The sequence below is a fragment of the Medicago sativa genome, chromosome 3 (assembly GCF_051527215.1).
Source record: "Medicago sativa cultivar Bolivia chromosome 3, Bolivia_mono, whole genome shotgun sequence".
NCBI classification, from domain to species: domain Eukaryota; kingdom Viridiplantae; phylum Streptophyta; class Magnoliopsida; order Fabales; family Fabaceae; genus Medicago; species Medicago sativa.
Window position 1 is genome coordinate 69,969,519 of NC_140751.1, and position 19,901 is coordinate 69,989,419.

At 31.2% G+C, this 19,901-nt stretch overlaps 1 protein-coding gene and 1 pseudogene across 2 annotated transcripts; one reads left to right on the forward strand and one right to left on the reverse strand.

Annotated features, from left to right (window-relative positions):
• Positions 1–11,644: 11,644 nt before the first annotated feature.
• Positions 11,645–12,655, reverse strand: LOC146939670 (putative calcium-binding protein CML27). The gene has a single exon (XM_085753231.1). It carries the CDS (start codon positions 12,252–12,254, stop codon positions 11,838–11,840), a length of 417 nt encoding a protein of 138 aa, XP_085609357.1. The 5' UTR covers positions 12,255–12,655; the 3' UTR covers positions 11,645–11,837.
• Positions 12,656–15,214: 2,559 nt separating this feature from the next.
• On the forward strand, positions 15,215–19,216 carry LOC146939671 (putative F-box/LRR-repeat protein 23; annotated as a pseudogene). Its single transcript, XR_015031746.1, has 3 exons — positions 15,215–15,385; positions 16,626–17,004; positions 18,472–19,216. The product of XR_015031746.1 is annotated as a putative F-box/LRR-repeat protein 23 (transcript).
• Positions 19,217–19,901: the final 685 nt, after the last annotated feature.

A 19,901-nucleotide genomic window follows, 5' to 3' on the forward strand; every position in this document is an offset into this window, starting at 1 on the left:
ATGGAAAAAACAAATTCATTTATTGTAAAATGCTAAGAGGATAACATTGTACCAAAATAAAAAAAAATGCTAAAAGGATAACAATTTAGTATCGTCCACTTATTGCAGGGATTTTGATATTTTGGGGCTAGTGCAGGTATATTAATTTGCTATCAACAAATAAAATATTTAAATGTGGGTTCTTAACAAGTTAAAAAGTAAGATTCGTGTTCGACCAAGAAACAAGTTATGTATGTATTGTTCCGTTGCTCGCATAAGTCTTAAAATTTAACAATAGTTACTGTTGTCTTCGAATACCCAAACATGTGTCACTTTGTTTGTTTTTAGTGCAGAAAAATGTAAGATTTGTACGAGAAGATTTTTTGCGTTACAATAAACTTGAAGTTCAAGGTTTTGAAGAAGTGTGCAATATTCATCATTCTAAACTTCATCTTTAATTTAAGAATCTGTGCAATATTCATAACCCTAACTTCATCTGTGAAGTTGAGTCCCTGATGGTCTTTTGATATGCTATGATCATGGGAATTAAAAATGCTCTTTATACAAAATTTAACTTAGTTATCAATGCTCCTGAGAAAGCACATATGGAATGTTGGTCCAAGGTTTGATATGAAAGGTCTTTGTCTCTTTAATGTCTAAGAAAAAGATGGATTAACCGTGTCCATTCAATTCAAATGCAGTCACATCTTTAGAAAAGGAAATGAGTGTGTGGACCAGCTTATTAACAATGTTCAAATCATTCAAGATACATTTGGCCTTCCAAACTACTTCCTCATGTTATTATATGAAACAATTCACATTTTAAGCTTGTTAAATAATTAATGTATTTGATTTATATTTTAAATTAAATTAAATATATCAATTATTCAATGAATTTTTTTTTATATACAATAAGGACCATGAGAGGGTAATTTTTCTTATGATGTGTTTGTTTCAAGTTTATTAAATTTATTTTTAGAAATAACATTTTTGAAATATAAATATGTGAGTTTTATTTCAAGATATATATTTAGAAAAAAGATGTTTGCTTAACATTTTTTTTTTTGATAAAGGCACGAAAAAGCAATAAACTCAAGAGAGGGCTTGAACCATAAAGAAAGTTGGGGGGAAGAGGACAAAACCCAACAAAACCAACAAACAACAAAACAATTAAGATAAAACAACCAAATACTAAAAAGAGTTGATGCCAACTAGCTAAAGCAGAACCAAAAGCTGAGAGAACAAAATCAGCAGTCACCCTTCTTAGAACGGGTTCTGACTCGTTGAGAAGGTGGAACAGTTGGGTGAACCTTGTGCTTTTCTTTCATTTGCTTATTGTTTTGGTTTTTAGTTGCTGGAATGTAAGTTGTGCCAGCAGAGCAATACAACATTGGATATTCTATATCCTCACCAACCTCATGACTATCATCAGATTCATCATCAACATCACCCCAAAACTTTTTGAGGATAGAGACACTCTTTTGAGCAGCTTCAGAACAAGTATTAGAGCTTGACTCTAATAATGTGCACATAGGCTTTTTGTCACTAGTTGGAGAAGTTTGATAGGTTGTTATTGGCATAGCCATAAGACTTTGCACAGTTGTTTGATCTTTATTACTGACTTCAGTGTGAATCACAGGTGGCCTGTCTTGATTAACTTTAAAAATAGGAAGATTAATAGGTAGTTACATGTTAATTTATTTTCATATTCATAATAACTTTATTCTCACCATTTTCTTTGGGAAAATTTGTCTATTCTCAAGAACATTTTACAACCGAAAATAAAATTTAGTAAATTTGTAACAAACATATACATGTATATCTCTATCTTTTTATTTCTAAAAATTTACGAATATAACTTAAAATAAAGACACTCTTAGTCTTTATATTTATATATATAACTACCTATTTTTTTTTTTTTTTGGTACAATATAACTACCTATTTATTTATATAATATTAGACGCGATGAGCTAAATGACTTGTGAAATGTTGGGTGCCAACTATTCACAACAAGTGTGTATTTCCCCTTGCCATGCACGAGGATCAATTCTGTTTGTAATATTATTTATTTAGTACGACGATGTTTTATTCGCTATTTATGTGACGTGATTTTGTTTTTTCATCTTGTAATGGTGTTTGTTCGGTTTAGTTTGTTGAATCCACTTGGATAAAATGTAGATCTAATCTATGACTTTGGTATCATTAATGTTTCATATCCAAATTCATAAATATTCCGAACACTTAAGTATAGTCATATTTGCAGGTTAATATATTTTGCCATTGACTTAATTACAATTTTGGTCCTCCTATTTTACCCAACTCACGAAATCGGTTCCCCTGTTTTTAAAAATCAAACAATCTTAACCCTCTGTTTGCATTTTCTAGCATTTTTGGTCCTTACCCCCTATAAGGTCTCCAAAAATACTGTCGTGTCCAATTTTTTTAATAAGTTGGCTTGAAAAGTTATGATGTGACAAAACACATCATTTTCCACATAAGTAAAACATTTTACAATAATTCAAAAATTATAGTTTTATCAAAATTAAAGATTAAAAAAACTATATCACAAATGCATCATCGAAATATCATATTAAAAATTTTGAGTTTCCAAAAAAATTTAAAAATCCTACAATATTCATCTTCTTCACTCTTCATCTTCAAAAGTCAAAACCATGTCTCTTCTCTCGTATCTCACCTCACTCCTTAAACCATCACTTTCTTCATCGATTCAACCACCATCTCTTTCTTATATCTTCTCTCTTATCTCATGTCAATCCATCAACCATCAACTACTTTACATATTCAAACCCACAAAGCCATCATCACACACCAACACATCTCTTCTCACTTATCTCTATTGTAAATTTTTAGTATATTTCAAAATTTCAAATATTTTGTGTCCCATATTTTTAATTGAGAAATATAAAAAATTATTTTAATAGAAAATTATTATCTTATTATTAATTAGGATCTTTGACTTGGTTTTGTAACGTGTTTTTAATTCTAAATTATGTAACCGCCTTTCTATTGATATCTCTTGAATGAGGCTATTATTAAGGCTTATTTTTTTTGACTCAAAAAACAATGTTTTTGGCCTAATTATGTACACACAGAAGAGAAAAAGCATATCTATTCCTTTTCATTTTTTGCTTTCCATCAATACTGAAACAAAACATTTTTGTACACTATCAAACCAAAAAAAGTATCTTTCTCTCCTTCCAATATAGTTGAGTTCCCGGGTTACATCATTCCAGTGTTCTAACAGATTCAAGCTGTTCTGTCACCTTTGATATGATTCATATCAGGGAAGAACATGTTGTATCCTGGGAGGATATGCGCTTATGAGGTGGATAAATCCTTAAGGACAGTGACTTTGTCACGCCCCATGTTATATAATGAATTATTGTTTGGCAGGTTATCACCTTTCATGGTTTCGTGTTTGTTCACTTCCCCGTTACCGACTTCTAATCACCGCAATTTCAAGAACAGATAAGTTTACTTGATATCCCTCTTGTTTATGCTCTTTAATAATTAATTGATGCTTTTATTTATACGATGATTATTTTTTATAGAGATAATTTATTCCTAATTTTTACAACAATCTCCACCTCTCTCCTTCGAACACCATCCTTCGTGCATTCATCACTTGATGGTTCAACACCACCAAACAACAAAAGAGGCTTAAATTAGTTGATAGATATTCAACAACTATTTAGAAATAGAAAAATGATTAATTAAAATTCAACCATATCTATTTATTTTATGGGTTGGTGATGTTTGTATGTGTTGCGTTTTGATTTTGAACCAGATCTGGTTAGTGATGATGATGATGATGATGGATCTGTCGCGATGATGCTAGGTGACGACGGTGGTGGTTGTGGTGAATATTGAACCCTGATTTATCTCTTCCCAAATTGATATTAACCGATATATAAAAAAAAATCCCTTCCCAAATTCATGGCATATTTCAAACATATGGCAAAACCTTAAAATTTTCTATTCCTCAACCCAAAATCTATTGAATCGGGACCGACTCACTCTCATCCTCCTCCTCCTCCTCCTCCTCCTCTCTCTCTCTCTCTCTCTCTCTCTCTCTCTCTCACACACACATGAAGTGGAAGAAATAGTCACAAGAAAGGGGGTTTGAATTGTGACCCTTTTTAAATTTAATCCTGAAACTTAACAAGTTTATGTACTCAAGAAAATTCTTGGTAAATGTTAGATAAAAGAAGATTATAAAATATTTAGATATTTAAACAGTTGTTTTATCAAGGACCAGAATATTCTGGATAGAGTAAGGTTAAATAATTAAGCAGTTTTACTAAGGACCATAATGTTCTGGATAATAATTATATAATTAATAAAGAGACTGAAATAATAAAACAATATTAATAATTACCAAGGACCAGAGAACTCTGGAAGAATATAAATGTTAAGCAGTTCTATTAGGACCAGAATGTTCTGGATAGCAGTTATCTTTATCTTTATATAATACAAAAGCATACATCTTTGAACAAAAGTACACGTGGCATCTTCATACTCCCCATTTCATTTAATGTTTTTCCATCAATCAATCAAAATGGATCTTGACTCATTCATTTTCTATTAGCCAATCAAAATTGAATCATGACTCACTTATTTTTCACCAACCAATCAAAATTGATCATGATATGATTTTTTCCCTATATATAAACAATTTGATTTTTTTATTATTTTCATCTACCTCTTCCTCCCATAAAAGATCACTGCTTTCAACCTCATTATCTTTTTGTTTTATTTTTTTATTTTTTATTGTTTTATTGTTTATTTAACATTTCTTATTGTTATGTTCCTTTTTATGTGATTTCTAAGGTTGATGTTTCTTATTCATATTCCCTTTTCAATTTTCTTTTGGTGTTTATATGTTCTTTGTTTTTGTTCAGATCTTTATTTTGGACATGGAAGCTAATCAACAGAAAAGAAGAAATGCATCACATATAAATTAGAATATATACGAAGGATTTCTATTACCACGTTCAAATATAATCACTTTCATCCCCCTTTTGTTTTATTTTAATCCCTCAATACTCACAACTTGTTCTATCTATCTATTCTTTTTTGTTTAATTTTTCTTATGTTTCTTATGTTGTTATTTTACTTTTAATATCTTGCTCTTTTATATGTTATTTTGGTTTTTGATTTTTTTTTTTTTGCTACTTTGTACTTGAGATGGAAATCAATCAATAGACAAGAAGAAATGCATCCTATTTTCAAAAAATTGATTGAATCGATAACTTTGGAGTGAAAAAGATAAGAAATACATAATAGAAAATCGATTTTATGGCACCTTTGATTTTTGTTTTTTGAGTAAAAAGTTCCTTTTTCTTTAACTAAAAGGGAGCGAGGTGCTACCCTAAAATTTTAAGTGCATTTTCAAAAAAATAGTAAACCATACAATAATTTATATTTTATTTCCTTCATCCTAATTAAATATTTAACTGAGTTTATACTATTTTTAAAATTAATATCCTAACTAAAGATTATTAAATTATTATGTTTTTTAAGTGAAAAAAAATATTATGTTTTATTCAACGTCATATTTTTGTATCCATCATTCATTCTATTATTAAAATTGATAATCACATATGCTTTAAAATTGCATAAATATTTTTATTAATTACCTTATTTATAAGTGGAAAGTGGTAAAAGTTTTATAATGACAAAACTAAATGAATTTTTTATTTCTTATTAATATCTTTCAATGACACTTTGCCCCCTAAAAAAAACATGTTTCAATGACAGCCATCAAATTATTATCATTGTTTGATTTCTCAACCAATCAAATGGATTCATCCACCCTTTGTCTTAATTTTTGACCAATTAGATTTAACAAAATCATGAAAGGTTTCAATCATACACGTATTTTTTAACAATAAGCTAAATATAATTTTTTTTTCCAACAAATATAATTCTTATAACAACCAAATTGTATGTTTTTCCACTCAACTTTCAACCATAACATATCATGTTGATATGACATTTTTTTCTTTTATTTTTCTACAAAAGATGCAAAACCATGCAAGAATTTAATGTTATATCAATTGTCTAATTCAATGTATTTATTGGTTTGGTTTGAATGTGTTTTTCCATGATGTTATAGGTTTTTGGTACAAAATTGGATGAAGAAGAAAACAATTAATTTTGTTTCGGGAAAGAAAAAAAATCTAACAACTAACTACTAACATTTGACATTAAAAAAGCATTTGTTTTATAGGATATCTTTTTTCTTAATTAAATATATAACTTTTAAACTATGATAGTCAATAAAATCTTATGTCTTTCATTTTAAATAGTATTCAAGACATTTTGCTAATTCCCTAAAAAAAAGATATTTTGCAAATTAAAAATAGAAAATAATTGACATATTAAGGATCTACACTAACAAGTTTTTTTAAGATAAAAATAAAATTTATGGAGAAAAAAATAGGGGACGTAAATCTAACCCGATAAAAAATTAGGGACATAAATCAAATCCAAAAAAAGAGCCAACACGGTCTTTTCTATTCATTTCAGTGATAGTCTTTGTCCCAATTGTTGTTTTTATCATCTTGAATTTCATTTGAAAATATTATGACATTTAATCAAATGAACTTTGTTCATTGATATGACCACATATGCTAAAATTAATTTGTGATAAAATATTTCTAAGTATACAACAATGCCTTAAACTTTTGTAAAAAAATGTCTTTTTTTACTAAAGTCTTAAATATTATACTATTTACATTAAATTTTTTCAGCTTATTATAGAAATTTCTTATTCATAGCACCATCATCACTAATTATAATTTACAATTTTTTGTCTTGGACCATGAGAATTGCTACAAAAAAAAAAACAAATTTGTTGCTAATTTTTAAAAAGTTACTTTGAAATTAAACCAAGATTGTATTCCCATTTTTTATTAATATGTAATTTATATTTATATTGTTAATATATTTCATGCAGTGACCTTTAACCACATAAATATGATTAATACCGGTATTCAATTGAAATTAAATTTAAATTAAAAACATTTGTGAAGTAATTAATTTTTTACCTCTCAAAATAGGAATTTTTTTCTTTGTGAAAAAAATATTTTTGTTGTAAAGGACTCTTTGCATACCGGAGTTTGATCGAAAGATTGTTCTACTGAAAAATCAAACTCGGATTTCCTGATTAATTTGGAACTCACTAACTACTTGAGTTTAATCACATTACAATCAATGCTTTTTTAGTAAAAATATTTCAAATAATTCTAATTTCATAATTCATATTAATGCTCAAATAAATTTTACAGTCCTATAATTGCAACTCGGTTGAAAGCTCCATTTATATTGATATGCATGTGTCAATGTTCAAACTTATACCACTCATTGTGTGAATTTAACCGCTGGAGTACTTGAGAGAAAAAATACAAAATATCTCATGAGTATATTTTTCTAATTGCTCTAATTTATATAAATGGAAAGGATATTCTCTCCAACAAAAAAATGGAAACAATATATTATAAAAACCATTTTTAAATATGAATGTCATTGATATGCATGTGTCAATGTTCAAACTTATACCCCTCATTGTGTGAATTTAACCGCTGGAGTACTTGAGAGAAAAAATACAAAATATCTTATGAGTATATTTTTCTAATTGCTCTAATTTATATAAATGGAAAGGATATTCTCTCCAAAAAAAAAAAAAAGAAATGGAAACAATATATTATAAAAAACCATTTTAAAATATGAATGTCATGAGTGTTGTATGTTTTAGGAGTTTATGAAAATAGAAAGAAAATGCTAATACCAATATTGAATAAATAAATGTTAATTTTTTTAGAGGATAAATAAATGTTGATTAGTAATTGTTGTAGATTCAAACAAAATCACCATGATGTTAAATTAAAAAATTAAATAAATAAAACAAGAAGTTTTGTTCATGTGGTCAATTAGCTCCATCAACGACGAATTATTATGGAGAACATGAGTTTGATTCTAGGTGGAACAGTTAATGGTCAAACTTTACTACCCTCCCGACTTAACTTAAGATTACTAGGACCCCTTTAGCTTTAAAGCCATTGGGCTGGCACCATAATAAACAGTGGTGGGCCTAATAGAGAATAATGTTTATGAAACAACTCTTTTCACTTTTATACAGATTTAATTAAATAAATTATTTTAAAATAAATAAGTGTTGTTGGAATATAATAATATAGTTATTTGTGGAACTCAATTGTTGAAGAAATTACATTCTTATTATTATTATTATTAAAAGATAAATGAGTAATGTGTATAAGCGACTCATTCAAAATCTCAAATTGGCGAGAGCTTTTATTCATACAAATTTAATTCATGTTTCATTTAAAATTAATGTTTGAAAGAATGAATTAAGAATTATTTGAAAGAAATACATGACATCTAAAAACTTTTAAAAAAAAATAGTTCATAATTTTCTTACTACCGGGGATCATACATTTAGTTTAATCATCACTTTAGACTAAAAGAAACCACATAAGTGATATTGACACCACATCTTCACCCTAAATCTTAAGACATTAGATATATTATGTTGCTCAATATCTACTTTTGAATTCAATGTTGAACTTTTACTCACATTTGACACAATAACAACTCTCCCACTCGCGCTCCCGCTACAAAGTCGAACCGAGTTTTGTTACGACCGTTGAAATTTATGGGGGAACTCACGGTGGTGTGGATCGATCCATTGGAGCTAGAGCAATCATCCAAGTCAGAATGATATTACATTTTCATCGAATATTTAAGGTATTAAGTATATGAATCTTCCACTTATATGTTGTCTAACCTCCACTCTTTTATTCAATGTTGAAATGTAACTTACACTTGATACATACAACATTTTTTCACTTAGGTATGGTTGAATTCTAGCCCGTGCTTGGCACGGGTATCCATACTAGTAAGATTAATTATTTAAACTGAATGATAAAATAATATTATGGTTAATTAAGGACCAGAGAACTCTGGATTAATTTGGTTGTGATTAATTAGGACCAGAATATTCTGGAATGTGATAGTGTGTGCATGTCGTGTAAAAATAAAAGAGAGAGAGAGAGAGAGAGAGAGAGAGAGAGAGAGAGAGAGAAAGAAGAATAACACAGGAGAGTTATCCTGGTTCACCAAACCTGGCTACTTCTAGTCCCCACACTTCATGTGAGATTATCCACTATAGTATACAGTTGGTAGAAACTTCTAACCAACATTATAAGGTCTTGATCACACCAGAAAGGTTGGAATCTCAAACTATTAAGCCCAATAGACTTGAGATCTAGGTTTCACTTTTGTAGGATGATTGTTTGGATATAGCGTCTCAAACAAAAATATTGTAGGATGTTGTTTGAATCTTTGCGTCTCAAACAAATTATCCTTTTACAAATACAAACTCAAAAAGATGTTCTCAATGAGAGATAAAGATGATAAATATAGTGAAAGATTATGGAGTTTGCTTTGTGATTGTTGAAAGAGATGTTGAAGAGATTGATTTCTTTAGCTTTGAGAGAAAGAGATATAGAAGCTTTTGTAAATCAAAACTCTTGCTTTTAATCTTCCTAGACGTCCACTATTTATAGGAGATGTATGTCTTGGAGATCAAGCTAAAAAAGAGCTGTTGGAACTCATTTCAAACTGAAAAAATTGGCTCCACTTGATGCTTGGAGAGAAAGCATGAAATTTTGCACTTGCAGAACCTTCTCCAGAACGTTCTCTGCGTACAACCATACTTGAGAAATATTTAACATGCTTTTGCTAGAAGTTGATTCTAATCATTTTGATGAAATGATGAGAATAATTTTGAGTGTAATATGAATCCTCATCACGAGAACATTCTTTCATCGGAGTTGATAATGTTCTCTTCTATATGAGATGACAATGCATTCTCAGTTAATTAACCTTGAATTAATTTGTTGATGATGCGATTTATCTCATAATTTCTCTTGGTGATTGTACACAATGTTTTTTCTCCATTGAGTATCTTTGAGATGTTTTAGTTTAGGCATGCATGTAATCATGAAGGTACATTCAATCGTTCTCTTGAATGAAAAATTTGTGTCTTTTCCTTAAACTCTTTTAGAAGCTATTTGAAGATCATTCCTTTCAAATATTAACCCTTTATCCCTCGAATCGTTAAGGCTTTGTTGAAAACCATGTGGTGACGAGTATGAGTTAATTGATCATAAAATTCATGTTGAATCTTCAATCAACACTCATTTGATTCAAACAATATTATTTTTATATCTTCTTTGAGCTTGCGATACTACTGTTTTGATATTCTTTCAATGAGTATATATATGCACTTGCCAGAGACTTCTTTCTTGTCAACTTTTGTGAAAAGACTCAAGTGCAAACATCAGTAGATCACAATTCATAAAACTTAGTGTTTATTCCATAAGGTTTGTTATCATTAAAACATTCGTCAAAAAGATTTTTGTTTCAACAACACACACATTGGGATTTTTTTCTGGATAGGGTTACTGCATCGAGGAACAATTTGAGGTGGTCTTGTGGAAAAACATGGAATCCAGAACCTCAACTTCATATGTATTTTTGGATTTTTTTTGTTGTTGCTAGATATGGATTATAATGATTAATTTTAAAATTGTTTTGATTGATGTTCATTATGAATATTTTTTAATTTCTAGGTTTTATTAATGTGGTTAATTTATGGGATTGAATGTAAATGATGAAGCTGGTTGACGAACTTATGTGAGAAGAGAGAAGAAAGAAGAAAGAGATGATGGTTGAAGGAATGAGGGAGACTATGCAATTAAAAAACTCTGAAATGTTTTAATGAATTTCTTATTTAAAAAATTTGATTTGGTGACATGTTAATGTCATTTTCCATGTATGCAATGCCACTTAAGTGTTTTTTTTTGGACACATCAACGCTTGTGAAGACCAAATAGGGGGTAAGGACCAAAAGTGTAAAAAGAATGCAAATGGAGGGACAAGATTGTTTGATTTTAAAAATGGGGGACCAATTTCGTGAGTTGGATAAAACAAGGGTACCAAAAATGTAATTAAACCGTTGTCATTTTATGTTAAATTTGTTCACATCTATTTTGTTTTTAACGAATTTACATGGTATCGATATACTCTATCAATTTAAATTAATATAATATATTTTTAGTAAAATAAACAACAATTAAATGACCAAAAACGATTGTAATTTTCTCAGAAATGTATAACACATTTCGTCCTCACAAAGTAAAAGTCCCAAAATCCAAATCCTCCAATGAGGCAATATCCACATGGATGCCCACTTGCGGGGCAAATTGACATTCATATGCAGGTTTGTGTCAAGGATTGTGACAAATTCAAAAGCTATTTATCAATGAGGATGAGTCTAATAGAAGAGATTAGGCTCACACAATATGATGAATAAAAGAAAAGAAAAGGAACTATTTAAACTTTCGAGTTTAGTCTCTCCTTTTTCATTCAAGAGAGATATGTGAAATTTTCTCTAATATATTTTGTATAAGAGGAGTGAGTGTATATTTTCACAATGATATCTTCGTTCAACATGTTTGCCAAAAAAATTAAATTATGAATTATTTTTTTTACAATTATATATAAGTATATTGATGGATTAATATGATAATATTAACAAATTTAACGCAAAGACGGTTTTAATTAACGAAATGCACATCAAAAGTTATTTTAAAATTCGGCTACATTCATGGATTATGGACTATTGTGGATACTGCAAATTGAGAGAGAAAGATAACTATTAGCCTATATAAATTAAAATAGAAATTGAGAGGGATGATTAATAAAAAAGTATAGTAAAATACATTTTCACCATTACATCATTACAATATTAGGAGCGACTCATCATCTTCTTAAACTCTTCAAAATTCACATTCCCATCAGAATCAGCATCAACGTTTCCGATCATTCTCCGGCAATCACCAAGCGAGCATTTCTCCCCCAACCGCCGCATCACCGCATGAAGCTCCTTCGCCGAAATCAACCCATTCTTATCCAAATCATACATCTCAAACGCCTCTCTAAGCTCCTTCGTATCTCCACCGCCGTTGTGTAACTCCCCGAACTCCTTCAGATCAATGTAACCGTCGCCGTTCCGATCAAGCTCCTCCATCATACGAGTAACTTCCTCCGTCGTTGTTTTAGAACCGAGCGCCGTCATCATCTCCTTCAGCTCCGTGCGTGAGATCTTCCCGTCGCCGTTTTTGTCGAATTTGTTGAAGATCTTGCGAACTTCTTCTTCATCCATGACCTGAGAAATAGAAGAGTCTCTGTTTCTAATTTTGAGTTCAGTTCAGTTTGGTGTTGTGGTGTGGGATTTATAGAGACGTGATTTGGTCACGGAAACGCGTTTTTTAGGTAAAAAGTTGAAGAAAAGTGTAGATTAATTACAAACGCGGTTTTTGAGTGAAGTGAAAGTGAAATGAATTGAAAGCGAAGGAAAGTAGCAGATACTATGATATACACCACAAGAAAACAGGAAGCGTGTATTGAATTATGGTTGGAAGTTGGAACACACGAGATTCATGATTCATTGCATGTTATGTTGTGCTGTGTTTGTTTGTCAATCATCAGTGTTTGTGGTTAAGTTAAAAGTTGTTGGTATGACAGATAATTATTATTTTTAATGTTTACAAATTTTTATTGGGTACAAATATTACTTTTAAATTTTAATTATTTATTTTTTGTTCCATCAGAGGGTAAAGTTCAAGAAAAAGAAATAAAATATATAGTTAAACGACATTCCAAATCATGAAGGTGTAAAATATGTCATCAAAGATGAATATATGAAGATTATTAAAAGAAGTGTCATCATAGAAGAGTATATAAAGATCGTTAGGATGAGCCTACAAACTAGTAGTATGTAAATAAAAAGACATGTCACCAAAGAGGAGTATATGAAAATTGAAGATTGGTACCCCTCCTGAGAGCCAAATCCATATTAATTACATAATCTTAAAGACCATGTACATCATTAATAGAATGAATCTAAAACGTATATTTTTTCTTATAATAATGACCGGAGGGTATATATATCCACATTTCAACATGGAGCGCATCATAGGCTCCAATTTTGTTGGCATAACTAACTAGAAAAGTTGTTGTGAATTCATTGAAAAAATCACACCAATAAAATACTTAATGTGTGGAGCAAAGTAATCAAGCAACCAATATCAATGTGGGAACAATTATAAACACAAGCAAAAGTAGAAAACAACAGGAGAAAAGAAGAGAGAACACACGAAATTTGTTTACCCAGTTCGGTCCAATACTGACCTAGTCGGGGAGAGAGCAGCCATCAGTTCCACTATAATGATGAGTAATTTTACAAAAGATATCAAAGGGTTACAAGAATAAGTCTTTAAACTTAATTCTACCCAAAGTCCTAATCTCTTCCCGTGACCAAGAGACTCAATCCTAATAGTGGTTTGTTCAAGGTGAATCAAAACAATCCCAACCCTAGTGTCTCCCGCTTAGAGAAATCTATCTAAACCCTAGTTTGTTGTTTGTTTCTAAACCCTTGTCTTCAGCCCCCTCTCTCTCAAGGTTTACTTTGATACAAAGTCTATATTTATAGTAAAAGTATCCCTTATAAAATTGGAACAAATCTGAGCCCAAAAATATGATTCTGTTATAATTTTTGCTGGAAAATTTGGGCCTCGAATTCCTCCATTCGACCACCGATTTTTGTCGTACTAAAAGGCTGAAAAACAACACTCAAAACCGGGCCCCGAACAGCACCATTAGGCCACTGATTTTGACAGATTCAAAAAACTTCAATTTTGAGTCACTTACACAACAAAAATGTTATTGTTATCATGAAGAAAGCCAACACAACTTGAAAGGTTAATTGAGCTTTTTGTGTGTCTCATCGTAATTGAGATTAACCCATCCTCTCCAAAGGTACTTTCAACCAATGAAGATAATATCCCTTTGTTGAGGCGTTGGAAGCCCTTTTAAAAATAAAATTAATTGCAAAAATTGTTTGCCCACCCATCCTTGTGCACTCCCACCATAGTACTGTTCAATTAGTTGAAACTCCCGTCCCTAAAATTCAAAGATAATATATTAGTAAAGTGATTGGAATCGATTAACATGATCTAAATCTAGGTTGGTTAAACACAATCTCTTAGAACATGGATGATTGTTTCATTTGCATTTCGACAAGGAGAACAAGTGAGTAAAACTACAAGTCCTCATCTACTTCTATGATAATTAGTAAGGAGCCACTCATAAGCAACAATCAACGTGAAAGTTTAGATTATGTGAGGACCCCTCCAACTCAACAAATTTTTCCAATTTTCGCTAAAGGTAAGGTTGTGCTCCTGATGGAGGTTGGAAGCGCTTTGAAAGTGAAAATTGTTATTAGAAATGAAAGATTGCTTCTTTAAGTGTTGGAATGATCATTGACGTGTTTAAATTTTATAATGTGGACTTCAATAGCAATTTCACGAGTTTCCGTGAAATAATTTTACATCAACCATGTATATTTATAAAACCCTTTAAAAATTACTTCAAAAAAAAAAAAACCCTTTAAAAATTGTCAAAAGATTAGACAAGTCTTCTTTCAAATTATACTTATTTGTCATAAAAAATTATATAATAAAAAAATAACATTAATTTTGTGAAATGATTTATAATTTTAGATCGAGATAGTGAATAATCTAAGACCTGTTTGGATTAGGCTTATTTCGAGTTTATGCAAAATAACTTATGCAAATAAATAAACTTTTATGTTAATTTATAAGTTCTTACTAACAAAAGTTGTACCTTTGTAAATTGTGTTTTTATTATAAACTACATTTATTAACTTATGAATAATAAAAAAAAATTAGTTATTTGTATAAGCTTCAAATAAGTCTAACCCAAACGGCCCTGATGGATGTTGGTCTTTTAAAATAAGTCTAACCCAAACGACACTGATGATTGTTAGTCTTTTAAACCATAATGATGATTATTGAATAAACCGTGAAATTGGTCTCTATCTTTATAAATTACTCTCAAATTGTCGCTGTGAACTTACCTCAGTTGGATAAGGACAATGCATAGTATATACAAGCTCCGGGGTTCGAACCCCAAACAAAAAAAAAAAAACTACTCTCAAATTAAATAACTCTATCACTATTTCAAACAAATCTTTATCTTTACCAAAAGTCTCTCGGTTAAGGCCCACGTAATGCCAAAAAAAAACATAAAATATATACTTAATTAAACACTTTTGACAAAGACATGAACAAAGAGGGGACCAATGTCTTGAAGTAGTTCGGAGTCTCATTTCACTTCGGTGTGCTTCTCCGTTCTCAACTGCTGCCGTCAGCATACTGCCCACCATCAAACGGAAACCCTGGACCTGGAGACGCCATCCCTTAACCACATCTCGTACGGTTCTCAATCTCTCACTCTCTCTTTATTTTAATTTTTTACTTTTTTTTTTTCCATCATTCTCTAGTACTCATTTTACTATGAACTCTGTTTTATTATTAAATTATAGGAAGCATCTCAATATTTTGCTGTTTCGATGCTTATAATTTGTATTCATAGATGAACGTTATACCCATTTGAAATTATAAATTTGTATTCATAGTTGATGTATCTGATCTATATTATAAAACCAAATACATCAATTATTCAATGTATCTGAAAAGAATAAGAATATTTATTTACAGTAGTCACCGGAGGATTGATATCTGTTTGGATGAGTGTTTGGAAATTATAGCAAATTTAGAAATTTAAGCAAGCTTCATTTCTAATATATTATAGAAAATCACACAGGAATGAAGCACAAACATACAACAAGCTGTGCCGTTATCATTTTCTGTATGGCAAGACCAATCCAATCCTCTTAAAAACTATATTCATAGACCTACGAGATATAATATTACTATGCATGACCCCTTGAACTCTTTGTAGAATAATATCCACAGTCTATAGTGTTAGTAAGCCAAAAGTGTCAAACAAAAATGGTATAAAAGTATATTGATTTCTAATTTTATTTTTGTTTGGATAGAGTGAAAAATGAAATTTACATAGAAGAATTAAAATTCCCTAAAAAAATTACATAACTTGTTAAAATCTCTCATCCAAACACACTCTTAGGGCTATATTTTCATAAGCTAGCTCTAGCATATTAGCATTTACACAACACATAGCCATTGAATTGTCATTTTTTGGGTTGATTGCGAAAAGTAGTATTATTCTTTTTTTCACACTTGATTATGTCAAATTAACAATGTGATGCAAATACCAAACATCTGATGATCACATATTATGTTATATCATATATCTATCTTTTTCCCTTGTTGGAAATTCCGCCTTAATTGCGGTCCACCCCTAGTCGCCTAAATTGCGACCTTTGGGTTAGCCTTCATTGCAGCCTCCAACACCTTCATTGTGTTGGTTTTGAGGGGGTGAATTTACTCCCACATCGGATAGATAGGACTCTTGAGAAGAGTTTATAAAGAGGAGGCACTCCTCACCTTACAAGCCGGTTTTGTAAGGATGAGTTAGGCCCCGAATTTCAACATCCCTTTTCCTTAATTTTTTTCTCTCTTTTATGTACCTTAAGTTTATTGGAAACTGATAGACTTTTATTCTACTCTTTCACTTTGAAAATGTTTAGGTGTCACTTAAAATTTTATTCGACTTGTTTGTATGATGGCACCATTTTTGAGATCAGCAAAGAACAGAAAAAGGGGAGGCACAATTGGGCCAAATTGGCTTGAACTTCCTAAAGACATCACAGAAAACATTCTTCTAAGGCTTAATACCATTGAAATTGTGACAAGTGCATGTCAAGTGTGTCCTCTATGGTGGAACATTTGCAAGGATCCTCTCATGTGGCGTACAATTCACATGACAGACAATGACAGTTACCCCTACAATAATATGGATTTGGTAAAGATTTGTTGTTATGCTGTTGAACGAAGTTGTGGTCACCTGCGAGACATTGCGATTGTGTCTTTTTGCACCGACGATCTCCTTCAATATATAGCTAGCTGGTAATATTATTCTCCTTTTGCTCTCTTTCAAGTCTTGTGAAATTACTTATTCATTTATTTATGATGTTCTATTATGTAATGTTGGCTATAATACTGATTTTTTTTTTAATCGGTAAATATTATTCTCTTCGAAATTGTGTAAGAAACACAAAATTCTCGCGGACAAAAGTAGTACAAGAAAAAACGAATACAGTGGAACACTAATACAATGGCGCCGTTTAAAAACGGAAAAACACCTTCCCAACCCGCCCATACCAAAAGCTAAAACAGAAGCTTTACAATCCAAAATTGCTTACTACTAAAGGGACAAAAAACACAGTAGCAGCAGCAAAACCGAACCAAAAACAAGGTATCACAACTTACACTAACAACAGTCCAACGCATCTAATAATGATGCTGGCATATTTCAACTGAAGTTCAAACCAGCTGCACCACGTGCCTGAGAAAACAACATAACAGCAGATAGCATACTTCTTGCTGATACCAAAACCAAAAAACAAGGAATACCTCAGCCTCACTATCGAAACTGCCACAAGCTGCGCCAATCCACCCCTTACCTCATTAGACAATCCCTCGGATTCCAATCCCTTTCATAGAATAAACAGGCTGGAATATTGATTCTGCTCAATGCCCACCTCTAAGATAAAACCTTAATTTTCTCCACTATGTCCTCTACTTGTATTGTGCCATTTTTGAATATTTTGTCATTCCTAGCTTTCGATATGCTCCAGATAGTTGCATGCCAAATCAACCTATGGCCATTCTGAATCCTCTTATTCCTAGCCTCCCCACTCCAAGTCTCCAACACACTCTCAATGGTGGAACAAAGTTGGAGGAATAATATAGTTGAAATCCAACCATATCATTACCTTATTCCAAACATTCATAGCCATCCCCCACAATGGAGAAGTAGAGGCATAGATGATTCCACTATCTCATCATATAAAACACAGTTTGGTCAACTTTCTTGGGGTAATACATTTCTACGCGCAAGATTCATCCTTGTCGGAATTCTATCAAGGAGTAGTTTCCAAGAGAAAGCGATCACTTTGGATGGAGCCGGACTCTTCCAAATGTGCTCAAAACCCTCTTCTCATCATCGCTTCTATTATTCTCTCATACCATCTTCTATAATACTAATGATGTCTTACAAAGTCTTGTTAGTTGGTTATTCTTTAGCCTATTGTATCTCATGTCCATGCATTGCAACCCATCTTTTTTAGTCATTGGTCATGATTTGTAATGTGTTTCATTTTTGTTTTGTTTAACTAAATAGCATGCATGCATTTGAGGAATCAATCTTGCTTTTGGTACATCTTTTATGCAACATTTGATACATCCTTTTGAAAAGATGAACTTGCCGGCAGTTATATTTTATGTATTTTGTGGTGCTGATTTTTCAGATGTATTTTATTCTTTTTATCGATCATTTTCCCTTTCATGATTTTTTTTATTCAAATCTTACAGTGGAAGTCAACTACGACGCATACAGCTTACGAAATGCGAAATATTTCGCACAGACAATTTAGTGAAGTTGCAAACAAATTTCCACTGCTAGAGGAGCTTGACATTTCAGTTAGCAACCTATGTAAGGATTCTCTTGAAGTCATTGGTCGGAGTTGTCCACTTTTGAAATCACTAAAATTTAGCTGGATGTTCAGCAAACACATTGAGTTCAATGACGACGCAATTGCTATTGCAAAAACCATGCCTAAGCTACGCCATCTTTCGATGTTTGGAAACTTACTCACTAATGTCGGGTTGCATGCCATTCTTGATGGATGTCCCCTTCTTGAATCTGTTGTCTTGCGAAATTGTTTTCATCTTGATTTAAGTGGAAGCTTGGGGAAAAGGTGTCGTGATCAAATCAAAGACTTGGTACTTTCAACTGATGTAGATGAAAATTCTGATGATGAATTAGATGAACCAGATTTGGATTATCTATTCTTTTTAAATAACTATGACTTTTTTTTAGATTTACATGAAAATGACAACTAGATGGTGACAAATGTCGTGACCAGATCAAAGACTCAGTATTTCCAACAGACATTGATGAAAATTGTGATGATGAAGGTTATCTTTATTTAGTTGGTGTAATTGCTGATGGAAAATTGAAATGATTTTGACTTTTGATTATTTTAATTTGGATGGTTATACTTGAATGATTCAAATGTGATTGATGTTGTTTTAAATGAAATTTGTTGATTAGGAATATTTGATATACTTTTACATAGTGCACTTAAATTCTCCAAGAACCTTGGACACATACACGGTTGCCATGCTTTATTAATCAGAAGTATTATCTTCTCTTGTATTTATTGCTAAATGACTGTGAATGTGGTTTTTGGTTATGCTCTTGTTTGAAAAGGTTACCCTTGGTTACTTTTTTGATTTGAGAATCTTTCCTCTGCAATCGTTGGAAATAGTTCACCTGTGCGAGATTTTATCAGTTTTAGTGGCACTAATTGTCATTTTACAATCATCCGTAGAACACAGTACCTTGAGGTTAGAATATTTAGCTCTTACCACTGAGCTAGCACCTCAAACATATATCTTTCTCACTCTTTCTGTTCTCTGTTCATTTTTAGTTTTCCTTTCACACGTGATTGAACTTAGTTTTTATTGGTTGATAATACCAAGAAAATGAGCAAAAATAGTTGTGAAAGTCTCACTTGATATAGAATATATAGTAAACTCATGGGATATTATTGGAGTGGCAGTCTTCAATTCAACTTGTTATCGTTTCCTTATATTTTGAGTGTGTATATTTCAACTTGTTATCGTTTTGTTATTCTGAGTGTGTATATTTTCATATTGCCATAGTTGAATATAACAATTGTGATGATGATTCGGATTCTGGGTCAGTCATTGTCTATTCTGCTTGAATCATTGTCCAT